General features: G+C 34.9%; 4 protein-coding genes across 9 annotated transcripts; 2 read left to right on the forward strand and 2 right to left on the reverse strand.

Moving 5' to 3' along the window:
- Window positions 1-622: 622 nt before the first annotated feature.
- Rnft2 (ring finger protein, transmembrane 2) lies at window positions 623-4,035 on the forward strand. 3 transcript variants are annotated; one of them, XM_011141468.3, is made up of 5 exons: window positions 623-697; window positions 1,420-1,657; window positions 1,733-2,365; window positions 2,615-2,830; window positions 2,909-4,035. In XM_011141468.3, the coding sequence occupies exons 2-5, from the start codon at window positions 1,427-1,429 to the stop codon at window positions 3,140-3,142; spliced, it is 1,314 nt and encodes a 437-aa protein (XP_011139770.1). In that variant the 5' UTR covers window positions 623-697; window positions 1,420-1,426; the 3' UTR covers window positions 3,143-4,035. The 3 variants fall into 3 exon arrangements, with proteins under 3 accessions (XP_011139770.1, XP_011139768.1, XP_011139769.1); XM_011141466.3 differs by lacking the exon at window positions 623-697 and adding an exon at window positions 733-1,028; XM_011141467.3 differs by lacking the exon at window positions 623-697 and adding an exon at window positions 1,024-1,184.
- A 189-nt stretch (window positions 4,036-4,224) lies between these two features.
- LOC105183398 (mediator of RNA polymerase II transcription subunit 25) lies at window positions 4,225-8,968 on the reverse strand. The gene is made up of 15 exons (XM_011141471.3): window positions 8,903-8,968; window positions 8,338-8,460; window positions 8,187-8,232; window positions 7,979-8,103; window positions 7,548-7,767; window positions 6,862-7,468; window positions 6,492-6,787; window positions 6,219-6,397; window positions 5,934-6,096; window positions 5,679-5,864; window positions 5,434-5,589; window positions 5,163-5,348; window positions 5,032-5,091; window positions 4,772-4,894; window positions 4,225-4,693 (listed from the first exon to the last, which is right to left on the reverse strand). The coding sequence occupies exons 2-15, from the start codon at window positions 8,454-8,456 to the stop codon at window positions 4,541-4,543; spliced, it is 2,619 nt and encodes an 872-aa protein (XP_011139773.1). The 5' UTR covers window positions 8,457-8,460; window positions 8,903-8,968; the 3' UTR covers window positions 4,225-4,540.
- A 163-nt stretch (window positions 8,969-9,131) lies between these two features.
- Bap60 (Brahma-associated protein 60) lies at window positions 9,132-12,485 on the forward strand. 4 transcript variants are annotated; one of them, XM_011141472.3, is made up of 7 exons: window positions 9,132-9,225; window positions 9,742-9,866; window positions 9,980-10,155; window positions 10,484-10,829; window positions 10,916-11,113; window positions 11,193-11,451; window positions 11,603-12,485. In XM_011141472.3, the coding sequence occupies exons 2-7, from the start codon at window positions 9,753-9,755 to the stop codon at window positions 12,007-12,009; spliced, it is 1,500 nt and encodes a 499-aa protein (XP_011139774.1). In that variant the 5' UTR covers window positions 9,132-9,225; window positions 9,742-9,752; the 3' UTR covers window positions 12,010-12,485. The 4 variants fall into 4 exon arrangements, with proteins under 4 accessions (XP_011139774.1, XP_011139776.1, XP_011139775.1 ...); XM_011141474.3 differs by having other exon boundaries at window positions 10,499-10,829; XM_011141473.3 differs by lacking the exon at window positions 9,132-9,225 and adding an exon at window positions 9,262-9,384.
- Window positions 12,433-19,478, reverse strand: Tango14 (transport and golgi organization 14). Its single transcript, XM_011141475.3, has 5 exons — window positions 18,990-19,478; window positions 13,533-13,652; window positions 12,929-13,178; window positions 12,734-12,827; window positions 12,433-12,607 (listed from the first exon to the last, which is right to left on the reverse strand). Exons 1-4 carry the CDS (start codon window positions 19,282-19,284, stop codon window positions 12,737-12,739), a joined length of 756 nt encoding a protein of 251 aa, XP_011139777.1. The 5' UTR covers window positions 19,285-19,478; the 3' UTR covers window positions 12,433-12,607; window positions 12,734-12,736.
- Window positions 19,479-21,124: the final 1,646 nt, after the last annotated feature.

A 21,124-nucleotide genomic window follows, 5' to 3' on the forward strand; every position in this document is an offset into this window, starting at 1 on the left:
TAATGCAACACAACTGCGCTTTTAAACGATATAAAAATTATATTGTAATTGTAGCAAAATCACAGAACTTAAACGCAAGTGAGCCGCACTCCGAATAACGAATACGTTCGACGGAACGCATGCGCGATCGTCGCACAGGACAATTTTTATGATATGTGTCGGCATCTATGTTGGGACAGTCTTGTTATTTTTTAGGTAAGGCAGATTTGTTGTGTAGTGTGGGTAAATCTGTTCGTGTAAAGCGTCGTCTACAATGGCAGTAAGCAGTAAGAAGTAAGCGTGAACAGTAAGAAATGGACCAATCACAGTTGATTATTTTTGTCATAATCGACTGTGATTGGTTTATTTCTTACCGCTTACTTCTTACTGCTTACTGCCATTATAGACGACGCTAAATATTTATTTTTAATGCAACAAGTACATCTAATGCCCGTTTCTACCGACCGTGGTTGACTTAACCAGCTGTTCATTCCAACGGAATTAACCAATCGCATCTGTCGTTAACCAATATTAGCAAATGCGATTGGTCAATTCCGATAGAGTAATCAACCGGTTAAATTAATCACAGTTGGTAGAAACGGGCATCAGTCAAATAGACATGTTACAAAGTTACCTAAACTTACTACAGTTTATGTTCAATGAGCACCTTGCGCAAATGAATATTTTTCGTATTCATGCGAATGATACTTTCGACTAAGTAAGGACAGAAAATTAATTCAAAATGGCATATATGCAACATAACAAGTTGCACTTTTAAATATGAAACAATTTTAATACGCGTGCTCGACCAAACTCCAATCGACATCACCTAGATTATCGCAAAGAAAATGGCGTGACATCATACATCTCTCATGTCAAAATTAAGATAAATACATATTCGATAGAGTCAGCGATAAGTATTTGTTACGATAAACACGTATTATGATAAAATTGCGCAATTGTTGAATTCTTATGGTATGATATAAAACGAAGAGATGAACAATTCTCAGCAATCGTAGTGGGATATTGCAGTGTGATTATATTACGTGGTAAAATTCTAGAATATCTTTAAAATCGTAATTAATCCGTATGTGTATCTCATCAGCCATTTAATTTTTTCTCATCTCTAAAATTGTTGACATATGACACGTGTTATTCGTTATTTTGGAAACTATATAATAGATGATACAATATTATAACGTAAGGTAATGTTTAAGTTGTATAAAATTTGATCCAAGAAGCTAATAATAATAAGATTATATTATTGCATCTTATGATATGTAAGGTTATAGTTTATCTGTGATATTCTTATTTAAGAATATTTTATATAAACTTCATAATATATTCTTATGGTAATAAAAATAAATAATAAATAATAAATATGGAATATTTGTACAAAATTATCACTAAGGTTACATATTAAAAGAAATTATTTTGTAGATAAAATATGACTGATAACAGGCCAACAGAAGAAACAGCAAGGGTTAATTGTGAGCCAGTTATGCCACATGTGTCAAATATAAACGAGACGAGACAAGATCCAGCAACACCAAATATCAGTCATCACTCCACATTGCCTAGAACAGCATTTAATTTTGGTGCAAGAACAGCAGAACATTCTCGAATACTTGCAGATAACATATCCTCTACAATTCGTCCTTTTATACAACACTCAGCAGTATGTACTATTATATTATTCTGTCAATACAAAGAAAATATTCCAAAATATTCTAATAATCTTTTCTTATAACAGCCTAGTATATTGTTGACATCATTCTTGATGTACGGATTACACTATCAAACTCGACCAGTTCCATTGCCAAGTCATAGCTATGTTATCAACCTAGAAGAGCACCCATCGAGTAATACAACATCTCACAATGAATCTACCCATGAACATCATGAGGCTACAAACATGGTTGCAGAAATACAAAATAATAATAACACTATGGAAAATACCATTATAAACAATGACCAGATAAGTCCGGAAACTCGTGCAATGCTGAAAATATTACAGCAATATGTTCCATTTCTCTTCATACTCCTCACCAAAACTTTCTACGATCACAAAACCGGGATATTGATGTTCATCGTATTGCTTATCACGTTTATGAATGCCAACAACAGTCTTAAACGTGAAATCGCCAAACAAAATAATCGAAGTCGTTGGTTACTTTTACTGGTCCTATGTTACGTTATTGCCTGTATTGTGTTTGTTGCTTACACACTCGAACTGTATACACTCGTTCCTTATGCTCAGCCACTCACAATATGGGATTTGCTATGTTATGTCATAGTAATGGATTTCTTCCTCAAACTTATAACCATTGTTTGCAAAGTGCTTCTGACTTGTCTCCCCGTTCGATTACTAGCTTTCCAGAATCGAGTAAGTATTTAACTCTTAATTTATTAATGTATTATTACTATTGTTTAATATATTATATTTACTCAATTTATTATTACACTATAAATATTTATTTTTATTATTATGTAGAAAATTTGTGAGCATCAAACTTTATAATTTGTTCATAGTATATAGTTCATAGCTATATGATTTTATTTGTAGATTTTCACAATAATAATAAATTGTTGTTACATATTGCACATACAGTACGAGATGTCTAAAAATTTTCAGGGGAAGTATTATCTTCTGATGGAAGCAATGTCGCAGCTTTATCGGTGCATTGCTCCCATTCAGCCTTGGTTATACTATTTATTTGAGACGTATCAAGGTCCAGAGAAAATCGTGGGAATTCTCTTTTCCCTGACTTATACTTTTAGTAAAGGGAATGATTTACTGCCACGTCTAAAACTCTTCCGCACTGCTATATGGAAACTCTTCAAAAATGTGGTATGTATATTTTTTAGTATAATCGTATTTTAAAAATTATGACGTTATCGCAACGCATCTACATAATTCTTTTTGTAGAACTTAGGAATGCTACCATCAAAGGAACAGGTGATTGCATCCGGTAGTATATGTGCTATTTGTCACGAAAAATATACCACACCGGTTAAGCTCCATTGTAAACATATATTTTGTGAAGTGTGTATCTTGACATGGTTGGATAGAGAGCGATCATGTCCGCTGTGCCGCGCGTCTATCACAGACGATCCGATTTATCGGGATGGCCATACAACGCATTTTATCCAATTGTATTGATTCTTCTCTCTGTGGATATCTTTTGTACAGTCTTTTTATTGCTATGTAAAAAATATTAGAGCTTCTATTAACAAATATTCTCCTCGTAATCTTTGGCTACAATAGTGACAGGATTTTGTATATTTTGACGAAATTTAATCACTAATGTCAAATTAATAACAGAAAGAGAAAATAAAAAAGATTAAAGAAAAAAGACCCTGTTTTCAAGGTCTATAAATATTTAAACATATATAGAATATCCTAAAATAGCGATAGGCATATGTTAGTAAGAATCGTATAAATCTTACAATAGAAAAATAATGAAACGTTATGAAGCAAGAATGAAACTTTTTTTCTTTAGTAAGAATATGAAACAGGTACAGTTCTGATGATACAGTTTCTGTAAATCAGACTCTGTAAATATGCAAAAAAAAATTTTTCATGCCAAATGTTGTATTTTATCTATATTTCTTACTCGTTATATTCAAATATGAGCCCGTCAACATTATGTCTATATTAATCTTTGCTTTACACAAATATGTACGAAATATATTTATATCTCATTATCTCGGATAAATCGATATCTGAAATTATAACTATTCTTGCAAAATTTATTTCTTCAGATTACTATGTAATATATATAGTTATTACGGAATTATTTGTATGGAAAAAAGGTATACCACAGAAATTTCATTTTGATTGCTTTATATGATCTTGTCTTCCTTAAAGTATAAAATAGTGTATAAAATTAATATCATAATTCTCGCCTCTGATATGTTAATGTACAAAGTAAAATTAATAAATGAAAATTGCAGTCGTTACACAAGTTTGGTATACAGTGTTTGTACATGCTATTGGTGTATAACTCTCAATATCTATGTAACTTCAGTACAGATATTTTTTATATACATATACTTCAATACATATTTATTTAATTCATTTATTTAATTCATATTAAGTATTGATATACAATGATGTTGCGAAACTGCGTGTAAATAAACGCAGAACGCTACTAAAAACAGCATACCAAAATACTATACATATACGTCACGTCTTTCTCTCTCTCTCTCTCTCTCTCTCTCTCTCTCTCTCTCTCTCTCTCTCTCTCTCTCTCTCTCTCTCTCTCTCTTTCTCTCAGCTAGACTTAGGATCTCTCGTCTCAAAATATATTAAAACAGCAATAACTATATAAACGCATATTTGTACCGTTCCTTTCTGAATGAAATCAGTTTGAAAATCTTGATTGCTAAACAACATCAAATTTGATTTAGCGTTTATTTTTAGCATTTGAATTAGATCCAACATACTGATTCTTAGGTAAAATCTAAATTTTTTCACGCGTCAAGATTGATCTGGCATCTGCCGTGCGCGTGATTTTTACACTACCTGATATTCAAAAGTTAAAAGTGAGTAAAATGTTTATTGACAATTCAGGAAGTCATAATTCGGTACATCCTCAAATTGTTGATTTTGCGTATTAGCTGGTGCCATCGGTCTCGTCGCTATCTGTCCTCTTGGACCGACCATTTGCTGTTGCACTCCAAACACCTGTTGTCTATATTGAGGTTGCGGCTGCAACGAAGTATTAATTGCCACATGCATTTGACTTGTACATAGTAGATTAATATAAGTAAAAATTTCATTTCTCACTTGTTGCAATAAATGTCTGAGACCAATATTATTGGTAGAGACGGGACGCATCAATCTTTGTTGAGTGTTCGCCTGTTGGTTAGGTATGGCGGCTGGATTGAGACCCCTCTGTGCCTGTTGCGCCTGTAAAAAAAAAAAAAAGAAAACCATATTGTTTAGAACACAGAGAGATAACTCTTTTAACCCATTTTGAGCAGGACATTTACACATCACGTAATTATGCCAAAGCTATCTGTGATTAATTAAAAATTGAGAATTACCTCAAGCTGCTGTTTATATTGCATTTCTTGTTGCTGCGCCACTTCCAGGTTTTGTTGAATCTAATAATTGCAATTATAAACATGTCTTCGAGAGTTAGTTCTATTCATAATTTAAAAATATATATATTTACGTTTACTTCCAACTGCGATTTATACTGTGCCTCCTGTTGTTGAGCGGCCTCTAACGTTTGTCTCAGATGTTGAATCTTCAACAGATTTTGATGTCTGGCGATTTCTAGATCATCAAATTGAGGCCTTTGCTGGGTGATCATACCTCCGGCACCAACGTTTGCTTGTGGTCCACTAATACCAGTGTTCTATAGACGCAACATAACGCATTTAATTTATTTTCAGATAAATTATTTCCCTATCTAGAAATTCATGCTAGTACGCTGGCATTACCTGCATATTCATTTGAGGAGCGCTGCTAGATACAACGCTCTGCGTAATCTGCGCACCACCCATTGCCGTAGTATTCGTTTGAGACATAAGAATACCGCCCTGCGTAGCTGTAGTAGGCATGGGTGTTGGAATTGTATTCCCTGGTCCAGGATTGCCCTAATAAAACGACGTGATTAATCTCCAATTTTTCAGTTCTCTTCCCGATTCGTGTGCAAAAGTAACTTGCCTCTTGCCGTTGTACTTACTTGTCTCATAGAGGCATGAGATATTTTCTGTTGTTGTATTACTTTACGTAGACGATCTACAAAAGCTGTTTGATCATTCGGTATAAAACCTAAGTACGATTTTTTCTCCACAGTATATAAGAGTATAAGCACTTTTATCTCGCAGGTTGGATTTGGCGCAATCGAGGTGAAATGGACGCAACCAGCCTGAAAAGTATTCACAGTTTAAATATTATTATAATATGCAATATATTTAGAATTTTTTAATACGCTTACAAATCCGGCGCTCATCATTTTTGTTAAAGATTCCAACGCTTCGCATGGCGTGGGATGGAAAATAACGGACTTGGAATTTTTTATGTAAGAGCCGCCAATATTTCCTATTAACTGTTTCGGCATCAGTTGCATTATCAATTTTGGCGGCCATGTATCTGTTTTCCTGAGAAACAAAAAAAGCATGCAAAATATATATAAATTACATTAGTATGACTGATATAAAATACAATATGACACATATAATAATAGTATATAATCATATATAATATTATAAATACGACTTACAATTCTGGTTCCCCATTCTTATAATTAGCCGACACTTGACACGGGACGTGTCTTGTCTGCTTTTGTGTATCTGTAGGATTTTTCGCCTTATCGATCCACTCTAAAATCCCTTGCCAGATATTCTGACGTTCGCGTTGCACAATTTGCTGACCTTGCACAGCGCCAGTGGATACATTGCCCTGGAGTATTATAATGAAAAAATTATATAAAATCTATTTTTCTCCTTTATAAATAGCAAGCTTGTTATACACAAATATAATCTAATTCAATTACTTGTGCCTGAGGTGGAGCAATTTGTTGCGTTACAGAAGATACTGAAACTGGTGCTTGTGGAGCTGCAACAGTTTGCGGCACTTGAGTAGGCACAGACTGGTTCATAGAGGATACAGTAAGCTGCGGTCCTGGCTGATTGTGAGTCGATTGGGCGGCCATGGACATTGCGGCTTGCTGAGCGTTTTGCTGCTGTAATTGCATCGTTAATCGCAATTGTTGTTGTTGCTGTTGCGTGAGTTGTTGCTGTTGTTGTTGCTGCTGTTGTTGCGGATTAGGCGCCATGACATTGTTGCTACCTATTGATATAAATCTTTTACTTAAGTCATTTTGTACAATAAATAATATGAAATATGAATGCTGGCACTCTTACCATCTAATCTTTGACCGAATGTGGTCACATTGAGTCCTAACGAAGGTGGTTGTGTCAACTGTGCTATTAATGCGCTGCTGTTTTGCGTATTTGCAGGCGTAGTTGCACCAGGTGTTAGGAAAGGTCTCATCCATTTGGTATGCATCCTGGGGTTTATCACTGTTGGATGATAATTCGGTGGTGCGGCTATTTGTGAATTGTATGGCGCTCGTGCGGCGTTCATCGGAGCCGCCATGGTTTGTGCTACGGTTTGTACGGGATGTACGGAAGTGATATTCTGAGGTGCTTGATTTCGGAAAGGAGGACCTTGCGGTTGGTTTGGCGGAGCGATATTTTGCTGCACCTGATTCGTGTTCGGGCTATCGTTGCTCTGTAACGGACTCAGAGGGATTTGTGCAGTGGTAGCAGCTGTATTATGAACATTACCACCTATTGCAGGGCTAACAGAACGTTCTTTCAAGTTGTAATTATGTAGAAGCACCAAATGTCGCGGGTCCTTGGCGTAATTCTTCTTTTGTGACGCCTTCAGATCACCACCTGCTTTCTCAAATAACTTAAATAATGCTGGAATTTTCCTTGGTGATAATATAGAGATGTTAATATTCCTCTGAAGAATAATATAAACATGTATTGTAACTTATCTTCAAGTACTTATAGCTTATAATGTTCACAGTTGCATTATTTACCTCTTGATAAATAGCAGCTAGTTGTTCTGTGGTGTGGCCAGCAAACTTGTAAGTTTCTTGAATCATAATTTGGTACGGAGGTGAATTACATATTAAAATACAATGTTTTTGAGATGCTGTATTAGGCTCTCGTTTTAGCTGCAAATCTTCAAAACATTGTAACCCTGTTGCAAGACCTTCACCTATATTTGCATACGATTCTCCTTTTCCACCAATCATCCTAATGAATATAACATTACAATATAATTACAATATATGATATTGTAATAACTAATACTATATAAAACAAAGCATTAATTAATAAAAAATATATTTAATCTCAAGAATGATATATAAGACAGATATGCAAAAAATAAAGATAAATATAAGATAGATTTTGATTTGTAGATAGAATTTGTTTACATGAAATAAATTATATATTCTGAACTTACTCAAGCTTATCCAGCATCATCAATAGCTTATGAGGATTTGAATAAGGTCCAAAAGTCTCTGTACAAGGTGCTGGCAAGCAATCAGCGGCGTGATAAACAACTATTCCATATAATGTTGTGCTGTTCTGTTATACAAATTCCAATTACTTTGTAATATTATCTAACTTAATTATTTTCATCAATCATCAATATTCTTAATATACTATACCTCAGAGACATATTCTCTGTCTTCTATGGCACCTTGACTAAAGTATCTATAATACAGCAAATATAAGAATAAGATTTCCTATAATATGTATTCCTACAACATGTGCATAAAATCATTATATACACATATATACAAACAATGCAGTACTTACTCTAATGTTGGTATAACATAACTTGTTTTAAGATCATTAAGATATGCACCATTAACAGCTGTTCCCTCAATGACAAATATGACATCTGCTTGCATCCCTTCAATAGGACCCATTACCATTGTTCTATAATAAAAAATACCCTATATATTCTCTATATAATCCATATTGTACTAGAATAATAAAATATCTTATATATAATCTAACCTAGCTAGGATATTTTGAAGTATATCATAAACCATGCCTGTTGAGTAACAAATAGAAATAAATAAAAAATTTCTCTACACTTAATAATATATGCTTTCAAAAATTAAAAAGATATATAGTATAAAATTGTTAGAAAAAAAAAAAGGAAGAAAACTAGAGCCAGTTTGACATTATAGAAAACAAACCTAAAATTTGATCTAGGATTACTGTTCAACTTTTTTCAATCAATTATCTTTTTGATGTTATCAAATCTATTGAGTTCTGTAACAATTATTTCTTAAATAGACTTTATTATTTTATTATTATTTTATTACTATTAATTATTATTCAATCCTATTACTAAAAAAATAAGTTTTCTTACGTGCCGTTGATTCGTACTATTTGGAAATGAAAGGTTCATTCAATCATTCATTGAGTCATACTGTAATCTCGATTTTTCATTATAACACAAGCGACTCGTAGCAGAGAGTTTTGGAACTAAAAAAGTAACGGGTCTTATTGTGAAGGGTCACGTGGTAAAGGTTTAGTACAGACTTGAACCTACTTAGCTAAGACTCAAACTCATTAAGTACAACGAGTTTCTTGCACGATCGTTAGATTGCACTAGGTAATTCGTTAATGTCGCAAAAGTATATAAGTGAAACGGAAAAAGAATAATTGGACGTTAATTCGAAGCGTCATAAGGTTATTCAGGATATTTTTACACTTATCTTCTATAAATATTTGTCGAACTTTATATGTGTGTAGTGCCTAAAGTTACGTTTCTCTATGTATTTCGTCAAATCTGTCGATTTAAAATCACTGAGTTCCCAGCGTCGCTCGAACGTACATTCGCGATTTTGTGTAAAATTCCATATATTATTTGCAATTTTCTTTATATTAATATGTATTATACATCTTTGATTAAGTAATACGTATGTTAATGAATATATGTGCCATTAATAGTAGATATTCTGTTCACTCGATGAGGTTATATTGTGTCTTCTGTGTGTTGGGCGTCTATTGTAATTATTGAGCATTTTTCCATTGTGTGAATTAAATTTATAACAAATAAGTGATACAAATAGTTTCCTGTATAATTTAGCTAAATTACCGCCGATTTTGTCATTTTGTATTCCTATGTTATATTTTTATATTAAATTCTGAAAGAATATAAATTATACCAAAAATATATCTGAGTAATTTTTTTTGTCTCTCAAGGTTGAAGAAAAATGGCACAAAGATTTCCCGTACCAAATACAGGAAATAATGGACCTCCTTCTCAGAGGTATCCACCATCATCTGTACCACCAAATTTACGCCAGTATTCTGGACCTAATTTTCCGGTAAACATAACTCTGACACAGTTGACAATACAAAAGAAAGATATATTTTTAAATTATAGTATAATTGAGTTAATATAATACAAACTGTAATGATACATGTAATTCTGTTGTAGATGCAGCAAAGATCTGGCTTTACTCCACCACCTCAAATGGGCAATGCTGGACCTGGTCCAGGAGGCATAATGAGACCAAACCAACCTTATTCAAACATGCGTCAAGGACCGATGCCTACACCTCCTGTTGGAAAAAGAAGTACAGACCAACGCATCCCTATGTCACAGCAAAAGCCGTGAGTTTTAACATCATTTAAGAAAATTTGAGAAATAGTGTTCAATATACATACACATATATATATATATATATATGTATGTTTATGCATCTATGTGTTTTTTTTATTACATTGTATATAATATCTTTGAATGTTTATATGTTCCGCAATAAAATAATTTATACAGTTTTTTCTTGTAAATTTATATCTTATTATCTTTCACATATAATATTGCTATGGAAATTTCATTTTTACAGTTGAATTATTTAGGCACACTCATTGTTCAATCCAGTGTTCTGAAATTATTTATAATTTTTACATCAATATGGTTTCAAATAAACTTATCTAGGTATTTTTGGAACAGTGATTTTTCACATTCCACATCGAAGAAAAAGAAGAAACTGGCGGATAAAATATTGCCTCAGAAAGTACGAGATTTGGTGCCAGAATCGCAAGCATACATGGACCTGCTTGCATTCGAAAGGAAATTGGATGCAACTATAATGCGGAAACGCCTCGATATTCAAGAGGCATTAAAGCGTCCGATGAAGCAGAAACGAAAATTGCGGATTTTTATTTCAAACACATTTTATCCAGCTAAGGAAGCTGGTGAAGGAGAAGAAGGATCTGTGGCATCCTGGGAACTTAGAGTCGAAGGTCGTCTTTTAGATGATACAAAAAATGACCCTAATAAGGTAATAACATATTTGCTTAATAAAGGAATAATAAAATAATCATAGTATATCATAACAATCACAATAATAATGCATTACTCCTGCAGGTAAAACGTAAATTCTCGTCCTTTTTCAAAAGTTTAGTGATAGAGTTAGACAAGGATTTGTATGGTCCTGACAATCATTTAGTTGAATGGCATCGTACCTTAACCACCCAAGAAACTGATGGTTTTCAAGTTAAAAGACCTGGTGATAAAAACGTACGCTGCACTATACTGCTCCTTCTTGATTACCAGCCTTTGCAGGTATTATTTTATTTATATAAAACTGACTATTATTGTAAATTAATTTAATGTCGTTATTAATATCCGAATTTTATTGCAGTTTAAATTAGACCCACGATTAGCACGATTATTAGGCGTACACACACAGACGCGGCCCGTCATTATATCCGCTCTTTGGCAATATATAAAAACACACAAGCTCCAAGATAGTCACGAACGAGAGTTTATCAACTGTGATAAATACTTGGAACAGATATTTGCATGTCCGCGAATGAAATTTGCTGAGATACCGCAGCGATTAAATCCGCTATTACATCCGCCCGATCCTATTGTGATAAATCATGTAATAAGTGTGGAAGGTGAGTAAAACTATTACTTCAAAGATAATATCAATTAAAATCCAACAAATATTACTGTTTGAAAGATAAGTTACGAGTTGAGTGATCGTATCACAAAGAAATTAAATGACATTAAATTTCGAATAGTTGCTATGAAAATTTATTTATGCAGGTACGGAAACAAAGCAAACTGCCTGCTACGATATCGATGTGGAAGTTGACGATACATTGAAGACGCAGATGAATAATTTTTTGCTATCTACCGCCAGTCAGCAAGAAATTCAGAGTCTCGATAATAAAATTCACGAGACAGTCGAGACGATCAATCAGTTGAAAACAAACCGTGAATTTTTCTTAAGTTTCGCCAAGGATCCACAACAATTCATCAACAAGTGGATTATCTCTCAGACCAGGGACTTGAAGACCATGACGGATGTTGTTGGCAATCCGGAGGAGGAACGAAGGGCCGAATTTTATTATCAGCCATGGGCGCAAGAAGCAGTTTGCCGTTATTTCTACACGAAGGTGCAGCAGAAACGGGCAGAGTTGGAGCAGGCACTGGGTATCAGAAATTCGTAAAAACAAAAAAACTATCAACGTCGTATTTACAAATTCTTATAGAATTTATGTAAGATATTCATAAGTGTTCGCAGCCTATTATTTACAACATGGCGCTATTATGTCTTATCTTTTCAAACATATATTTGTAACACGAGTTATATATTTTGATCTAAACGATAATAAAAGCGCATTTATCTATTATACAAGATAAATTTTATGCATATGTATCAAAATAAAAATATAAGAAAGCAATTTCTTTTTGTGTATATAATGAATTTTACAATGACAAATTTAAATGAAATTTTTATCTAAGAGAAAATAAAATTTCGCAATAAGAGAATTCGTAGTCGGTGAAAAAAAGAATAACGCGATCTTCATTTTATCGCATTTTACGTAATACTGTTTTATTACTCTTTTTTTCATCATAAGATTATGATGTACCTTGATGATCTGTTTTATTTTTACACTGGCTCTGTTTAGTTTCTGGTTTGGTGCCACATCTTTTGCTTTCAACGATGTTTTCAGATTTATTTTCAAGATTTCAATTGTCGAAAACAAATCCACGAAGGACGTGGCTCCAATTTGAAAATCGAGCATTTCTATATATTGTACAAGCCTAAAATATTTTTACATGTTAAATTAAAGTATATTAAATAATTGTATTTGAAAAGCTCAGTCTTCATGATAATTTATTTGTTTTCTTATCATAAATGCAATAGTTTATATAAATAAGGATAATTACATATCATTTCCCGTACCGTTGTACACATTTATTATATCTCTCTAATATATACGCGAAATCTTTCACTGTAATACTAACGTACAGTGGCAGCATTCTGGAAAGAAAACAAATGGTTACAATTGGGGAAATAAGAATCAAGCTAGGAAGTTTGCAGACGTATTGGTTGATACTCTAGTGATTATGATTAAAACTTACAAAAATTCTGTTGTTCTTGTGTGCCACGGTAGAAGACCATGTGTGGAACAACTGTAACCGTATATTAAAGCAAGATCGGGATCGGGCATCCCTTTTATTTGTAACTTTTCAGTAATTAGTTGGTCCGTGATTTCTTCTGGATCAAGTTTCCCTGAAGATACGGCCTTTGCCAATGATTGTGTTAATGTTACTATCTTTCCTTTACCATCTACGTCGGATAAGAATGATACATTTATTTTTGTCCTGCTGTCTGTAATTTTTCAAAACATTATGAGATATTGATATTGTTCTCCGAAGAATGTTATTTTATCATTTACCATTAGCTAAAAACAAGTCACAAGAAAAGAGAAAACAGCTAACAACTAGCAATAGTTGTTGTTCAAGCATTACAATAATCATATGCAAATTATGTAATCTTTCCTTGAAGTGTCCTTCATCACTTGCATACATTTTTTTTATCACCTTGTTATCCATGTACAGATATAAGTACAACTCAACTTACAAATCATGATATTGAAACCTTAGCGTTCTTGGAAGTAACCAAGAAAAGTTCAAAAAGTAAGAAAAATTTAAAGAAAAAAAGAAAGAGAAAAATATACTATACCTGTTATTCCATTTTGACTAGGTGCCTTTGTATAAGAATTCCAGGTAATATTTTCTACTAAATCAGGCCACTTTTTCGCAAACTGTTCTTTAAGATTGCTTTCATTTCTCTTAAAAAAACCTGTAAAAATTAAATTTTAAATCTGAAATACAGAACAATTCAATAATTATATACATCATTAAATATTGAAGAAATTTAAAACTATATTAAATTATTTATACTTCTAATAAGTTAGCTTTATGTAAGATGATTTTTTCTATTTATGTTTATAGAATTCAATTTGTGTAAATAAGACTGTATTTTGTTTTATTAAAATATTTCAATATTACATGAAGTTCTCATATTGTATCATAATCATTAAGTTCATTTATATGAAATTAATGCAACAGATTATGTTCCTATCATTGAACATAAACTTACTGATATACATAATTTATCATATTATAAAGTAAGAATGCATGAAGGAAAGAGAAAAAATACATATACGGCTATTCCATTTTGACCAGGTATTATAAAGATATTCTTAGGGCCGATTGTTCCAACTTCTTAGTAAGTTAACTAACAATTAAATCATATGTCTGTCTTTGCCTAAATTGAAAGAAAAACAAAACAAACATATGATTTGTATACATATATATGTGTATATATGTATACACAGAATGATCCAGAACAATTTTTTGTCCTTAGCATATCATATTCTTGGACAAATTTGACGACCATTTTTCATCTTGCAAACTGTTAGCCGATGCTTAATTACTGAGTTTAATTACTGCTTAATTACTGAGTTATTAGGATAAGTTCGTCTATACAGGCCGGGTATAGAAAGCAGGCAAGGACGAAACAATTGACCGTTTACGCGCGTGTCACGTAGCTGCTGACATTGGATGCTAATCGACGCATGTTATAACATTCATACAAATTATTTTTAAAACTTAAAAATTTTAATAATCGTAATAAAGTAAATAAAATATTATAAATTAATAGGATGCGATGTCATAACGTAAGGTTTGAAAGTAAAATATTCGATATTTCACGAATGAAACCGATTGGTGAAATACGCAGACGAGACCGATTGGAAAATTGTAAAACAGGCTAAGAATCACCCGACTTATAAGATGCGAATAAACGTCATGTCTTCAACTTCTGTTCTCCTTAATTTTACCTGCCACGAAGAGAAAAGAATATTCGTAACTTGCGATCAAATCAGGCGTAAAATTAAAGATTAAACTCGTTAATCTCAAGATGAGTATAATTTGTACAAAAGAATAAAAATTCGTAGATTCACTTAAAAGAATATCTTATGCTTTCTAAATGTAATTAACATTCCGTTCTTCTCGTTCGTATTTTTATAGTTTATGTAGTTAAAAAAAGCTCGCTTAATATCGAATATTTTACTCTCAAACATTACGTTATAATATTGTATCCTACTAATTTAATTAAACTACATTTGCTATTGCACCCGCAACTATTAAAATTTTTAAGTTTTAAAAATAATGTGTATGAATGTTATTACATGCGTCGATCAGCACATCGTACCAAGTGCCCAACGTCAGCGCCTACGCGGTTAATTGTTCCGTTCTTGACTGCCTTTTGCATCCGGCCTGTATAACAGACGAACTTATTTTAACAACTAAGTAATTAAGCATCGGCTAACAGTTTGCAAATAGAAACATAGTCGTAGAATTTGAGTTCAAGAATATGGTATATAAAGTATACTAAGTAGGACAAGAAATTGTTCCGGATCACCCTGTATACAGGATTAGGACCAGGGTACTTATTAAGTCCGTATCAGACTACAGATTGGGATTGAGTATTGGATTGAAATTTAACCAATCAGGAGTAAGTTTACTATACTTGAGATTATTTTCTCTTTTTCAATTGGTCAAATTTCAATCTAATCTCAATCCCAATCCATAGTCTGATACGGGCTTTACGGAACTCGTCGGAATCGATTCCGATCGAATTTATTCCGTTATTTCCTAGATTTCTATTGTCTTTTCTAGATTCCGATCGGAATATTTCCGTTTCCCTTAGAAAAGACCGCATTCAGTAGAACAAAGTGATCAGAGAGCGCTTAGTGATTATTGTCTGTGATTAGAGCATTCTTTTAGATTCTTCATAGACCCAGAAATATTTACCAATCAGGAGCGAGATTCAGTGGTAAATCTAGTAATGTTGTCCAACTGTTGAGTCTGCTGAACGCGGCCAATGGCTGCATTCAGCAGACTCAACAGTTGGACAACATTACTAGATTTACCACTGAATCTCGCTCCTGATTGGTAAATATTTCTGGGTCTATGAAGAATCTAAAAGAATGCTCTAATCACAGACAATAATCACTAAGCGCTCTCTGATCACTTTGTTCTACTGAACGCGGCCATTGGTTGCGTTCAGAAAACAAAGCGCTCACTGAGCGCTTAGTAACTATTGGTCCTTACTGTTAGATCCTTACATTCAGACCAATAACGTTGACGAATTATTCAACCGTTGTGTTTTCTGAACGCAGCCTTTGGCTACATTCAGCAGACTCAACAGTTGGACAACTTTACTAGATTTTCCACTGAATCTCGCTCTTGATTGGTAAATACTTCTGGGTCCATGAAGAATCTAAAAGAATGCTACAATCACAGACAATAATCACTAAGCGCTCTCTGATCACTTTGTTCTACTGAACGCGGCCAATGGCTGCGTTCAGAAAACACAACGGTTACACAACAGTTGAGTAATTCGTCAACGTTATTGGTCTGAATGTAAGGATCTAACAGTAAGGACCAATAGTTACTAAGCGCTCAGTGAGCGCTTTGTTTTTTGAACGCAACCAATGTGATCAGTGAGCGCTTAGTGATTCTCGCTCCTGATTGATAAATATTTCTGGGTCTTTGAAAAATCTAAAAGAATGCTCCAATCACAGACAATAATCACTAAGCGCTCACTGATCATTTTGTTCTGCTGAGAGCAGCCAATAGAAATCTAGGAAATAATGAAATAAATTCGATCGGAATCGATTCCGACGAGTTCCATAAAGGCTCGTCTACAATAGCTGTAAGAGTAAGGCTGTAACGTAAGCTGTCAGCGAATGAAAATATTTCATTTCGTGTCTTGCAACCTTACAGCCTTACTCTTACAGCTAATGTAGACGAGCCTTTAGTGTATGTCTACAACCTCGCTTTAAGAAAATATTTTATCTCTAAGCCGTAAGCTCTAAGCTGTAAGCTGAAAATTGTTAAATAAACCTTAAAGACGGTAATCCACAATATAAAACGTAAGGCGTAAAACGTGACGTAAATCAGCCAATGAGAGAAGGGTTATTCGGACTTGGTAGTTGGTGATAATGCGTTTGTAAACACACAGTTTCTTTACTTTCTACATAACCAAAATGAATTTACGTCAAGCTCTTCTGCTAACAATGGTGTTGTGTTCGTGGAATGTGCATCTTTTACAAATATATGGAGGTACAAAATCGGAGGTTATATCGGCGAGCGAGGTTATATCCACGATCGACGGTGTATTCTTTTTGACACGACAAAACGTCCTCTTCGCTGAAAATTATATGTCGGCTTTAAGCTCTATGCTCTAGGCCGTAGGAATTGAGTTTTGCGCAATTCGCTTAGATCTAACGGCTAAAGCTTAAATACTGCGCGGGAATGTCTAAAGCGTCGTCTACAATGGCAGTAAGCAGTAAGAAGTAAGCGTGAACAGTAAGAAATGGACCAACCACAGTTGATTATTTTTGTCATAATTGACTGTGATTGGTTTATTTCTTACCGCTTACGCTTACTTCTTACTGCCATTGTAGACCACGCTTTAGAGACGGAAATGACGTCACTTAACACTTACGGCTTAGAGCTTACATCCTCTTAAAGCAAGGTTGTAGACATACACTTATTGGTCAGTTCTTATGGTTTATAACTTACGACACGTATTGTAGAATGACCTTTATGCAAAAGCCTGTACTCTTGCCCTTATCAGGAACAATTATCCGAAACAAAGTTAACGAATAATTGCTCTTGTCCATGTATATTTCTAGAACTCAAGGCCGGCTTGCATGCCTCACTCGCGTATATCTAGTCAATGAGTATTCTAGTATTTGTAAATAATGTCTTTTAAGACGCTCATACGGCTCTGTTGTGATTAGTTTACGACATCTTAAAACTGTACTTAAGACAGTCTTAAATAATAAGAACTAACTACTACAACTATAAACAATACCGGGATTTCATAATTCGCAAAGCATATTACTATTTACATTTGTTTTTATTTTCAGATGATATTGTGCAATCAGACAATTTTTTATTCATTTATTACGTAAGAAATAAAGGCAGTACTTATTTTATTAACTTTTCATTACTTAAGCTACAATATGGAAAAGGTCAAATCCCGCTATTGTTCATAGTTGATTCTTATTATTTAAGGTTGTCTTAAGTGCAGTTTTATGATGTAAACTAATCACAACAGAGCCGTATTAACGTCTTAAAAGATTACTTATGAATACTAGATTACTCACTGATTAGATATACGCGAATGAGGCACGCGAGCCGGCCCTGAATGCTACATAGATAAGGCTGGTATTCATAGTTGGATGTTATATTTAAAACCGTCTTAAGTTCATGCTCAGATGCTCTACAAATTATCTCATTGGCTACGGAATATCTGAGGATGAACTTAAGACGATCTTAAATATAAAATCCGACTATGAATACCGGCCTAAGAGCATTTATCTATGTAGCACTCAGAATAGATAAGAGCACTTATTCGTTAACTTTAACATGCTCTTCTGCAAAAGCTATTTATCAGACGCAATTTTGCTAAAGAAAAAAGTAGTTTATTTTAGCATAAAATTTCATGTCCTGTACTCCGAATGCGGGAATTTCGGATCACCCTGTATATATATATATATGAGACGGAACTTAAGCCAGCGGCACACGGTGCTTGTTTTCGTGCTGGATTACTTGCGTTCTGATACATTTCCGAAGATGGATGGAAATGTACCAATCAGAATGCAATATTTTCATCCAGCAAGCAATCCGGCACAAAAACAAGCACCGTGTGCCGCTGACTTTAGAATCTACGGCCGGTCAGATTCATAGTCGGATCTTATATTTAAGACCATCTTAAGTTCATCTACAGATGCTGTACAAATTATTTCATTGGCTACGGGGTATCTGAAAGTGAACTTAAAACGATTTTAAATATAAGACCTGACTGTGAATACCGGCCTTATAGAATCTACATCGCGATATTTCGCAATAGTGCAATTACAGCAAAGTATTGCATCTGATTTGATAAATCATACATCTTTCAAAGAAGTGGATATATCGAGTTTCGGCGTGCAGCATATATATATATATATATTCTCGTATATATACGTATATACAAGATGGTATCTTATCTCTTCACGCAATATCGGAAAAATCGCACATATAAATACAGATATATAATGATACCAAGTAGTTTTACCATTACGGTCGAAGAAGCTGATATGACGTATATCAAGTGTGATGCACCAACCAATGATACGCACATAGTCCAGGAGCGACTGGTCGCACAGCGCGTGTATGATCACCAAGTGTTTCGGGATCTTTTTGGCACGCGCGAGAGTGTGCACCAGCGCGTCGAGCTCCGTCGCCGTGCTCACGGTCGCGGCGTACCAGAAGAATTCTGTGTACATTCGTTGTAACGCGGTGCAGGCGTAACAGAACGTGGCGTACAAGCGGTGTGCTAGTATTAACAGTATATGTAATAGCGTGTACATACTGTTGACGCGCGCACAATCACGTTTCTATACAGCATAATCGTGTATAACACAACAGTGTGACACAACGCACAATCGGAGCACACGTCTCACAGAGAGTCACGCGGAAACTCGTGCCCTCAACGCTGATATACACCACACAGCACACAGTGACTGATGAGCGCCGCGAACGGCAGCTACTAGCAGCTACGAATCTCTCACGTGTAGCACCAGAGAGAAGAAGGAGAGGTGTCATGGGCCGCTTTTAGCCGAGCCCAATGTGAGGCGCCCTCTGTAGAACCGTGCACATAACTACGATGCCAGTATCACGACTCTTTTCTGAATTTCCCCCACCACGCACGCACACATAGCCGGCTCAGTCTATCCGTGTGGACCACGTGCTCGGTAATCGTCGGCGCGCCGAGCGACAGAGAGATATCATTCCCTCCTTTTCGCTCTCGTGTTCGCTCAGCGACGCGAGCGAGAATATCTTTTCCTCTTTCTCGCTCAGCGGCGCGAGTGAGGCTAAAGCCCAAAACAATGCTAGGCGATAGCGATAGCGTTAGGCAATAACGATAGCGATAACATATCAATAGAAACAGAAAATTCCGGCACTAGGGAATGCATATGCCAATGCAGAATGGAACACGGGACAGGCAACAGCGACAAAATTTCCGACGAGTTGGAATTCTGTATCTATTGTCTTGTAGCCTACCAATCATAGCGTTCAGATTTTTACGAATTCGCTGGCGACTTAAGAAGCTTGCTCAAAGCGAGTAAAAGCAGCATCGTGTAAATCACCCTTATCTTTCCCTCTTTCCAGCCCTCGTTCTCGCTCTCGTTCTCGCTCAACGACGCGAGAGCGAGGCTAATTCTTTCTGGGCTATAATCTGACTTGTCAGATTGTAGCCCTTGGGCTACTGCCAAACTTGGGGTCACTGATTTTTACGAGCTTTGGCAGAAATGTAGTATAGGTCTAGCAAAAGTTACTGTTAACCGGAGACGATGCAACACTCAAGCATTTGGGAGAAATTACAAATTGAAATTTCGCGATTTTAAGTATGCGCTGTTATTCCAACATTTGCAGAGCTACTTCCAAGTGACGATGTGACGCAGCAGACTGGACGCGGTGCTGATACACGCTAGGTTGCATGTTTGCGCCTACTTATGTCTTGTTATTTTTTTTAATTTGTTTTTTTTATTCTTACGAATAAATATATATATATATATTCCCAGATATAATGAATTTATCTTCCTATTCTTCTGTAACCCATACAGCACCGGACATCCAATGGATGTACGTTTCACGTCCAATTTATGTCCATATGTCCGATTTGCGTCCGTGGACATAAATTGGACGTAACAAGGATGTCCTTATTGGACATCGGACCTGTAGGACGTCTGATGTACGTCCGTCGGACATCCTATGTCCGAAGTTGTGACAAACGTACGTCCTATGGACGTCTTTTGTAAAAAAAATGGATATATAACGGACGTCCAATGGACATCCGTGTGCAGTCTGGGAATATATATATATATATTTTTATTCGTAAGAATAAAAAAAAACAAATTAAAAAAAATAACAAGACATAAGTAGGCGCAAACACGCAAGCGTTTATCCCGCGGTGCGATACACCCTAGCGTGTATCAGCACCGCGTCCAGTCTGCTGCGTCACATCGTCACTTGGAAGTAGCTCTGCAAATGTTGGAATAACAGCGCATATTTAAAATCGCGAAATTTCAATTTGTAATTTCTCCCAAATGCTTGAGTGTTGCATCGTCTCCGGTTAACAGTAACTTTTGCTAGACCTATACTACATTTCTGCCAAAGCTCGTCAAAATCAGTGACCGCAAGTTTGGC

Source organism: Harpegnathos saltator, unplaced genomic scaffold (assembly GCF_003227715.2).
Source record: "Harpegnathos saltator strain DR-91 unplaced genomic scaffold, Hsal_v8.6 scaffold58, whole genome shotgun sequence".
Taxonomy (NCBI): Eukaryota; Metazoa; Arthropoda; class Insecta; order Hymenoptera; family Formicidae; genus Harpegnathos; species Harpegnathos saltator.

What these genes read in the sequence shown, in the direction of transcription:
- Rnft2 (XM_011141468.3), top strand. Translation starts at nt 1,427, where the DNA reads ATGACTGATAACAGGCCAACAGAAGAAACAGCAAGGGTTAATTGTGAG. An exon ending in CTTTTATACAACACTCAGCA is followed by an intron (nt 1,658 to 1,732) that starts GTATGTACTATT and finishes TTCTTATAACAG; the next exon opens with CCTAGTATATTGTTGACATC. An exon ending in TACTAGCTTTCCAGAATCGA is followed by an intron (nt 2,366 to 2,614) that starts GTAAGTATTTAA and finishes AAAAATTTTCAG; the next exon opens with GGGAAGTATTATCTTCTGAT.
- LOC105183398 (XM_011141471.3), bottom strand. Translation starts at nt 8,456, where the DNA reads ATGGTAATGGGTCCTATTGAAGGGATGCAAGCAGATGTCATATTTGTC. An exon ending in TAGCTGCTATTTATCAAGAG is followed by an intron (nt 7,469 to 7,547) that starts GTAAATAATGCA and finishes ATTATTCTTCAG; the next exon opens with AGGAATATTAACATCTCTAT. An exon ending in AATCGCAGTTGGAAGTAAAC is followed by an intron (nt 5,092 to 5,162) that starts GTAAATATATAT and finishes TGCAATTATTAG; the next exon opens with ATTCAACAAAACCTGGAAGT.
- Bap60 (XM_011141472.3), top strand. Translation starts at nt 9,753, where the DNA reads ATGGCACAAAGATTTCCCGTACCAAATACAGGAAATAATGGACCTCCT. An exon ending in CCTATGTCACAGCAAAAGCC is followed by an intron (nt 10,156 to 10,483) that starts GTGAGTTTTAAC and finishes AAACTTATCTAG; the next exon opens with GTATTTTTGGAACAGTGATT. An exon ending in TCATGTAATAAGTGTGGAAG is followed by an intron (nt 11,452 to 11,602) that starts GTGAGTAAAACT and finishes TTATTTATGCAG; the next exon opens with GTACGGAAACAAAGCAAACT.
- Tango14 (XM_011141475.3), bottom strand. Translation starts at nt 19,284, where the DNA reads ATGTACACGCTATTACATATACTGTTAATACTAGCACACCGCTTGTAC. An exon ending in TAGTCAAAATGGAATAACAG is followed by an intron (nt 13,179 to 13,532) that starts GTATAGTATATT and finishes GAAAAATTACAG; the next exon opens with ACAGCAGGACAAAAATAAAT. An exon ending in ACAAGAACAACAGAATTTTT is followed by an intron (nt 12,828 to 12,928) that starts GTAAGTTTTAAT and finishes TTTTCTTTCCAG; the next exon opens with AATGCTGCCACTGTACGTTA.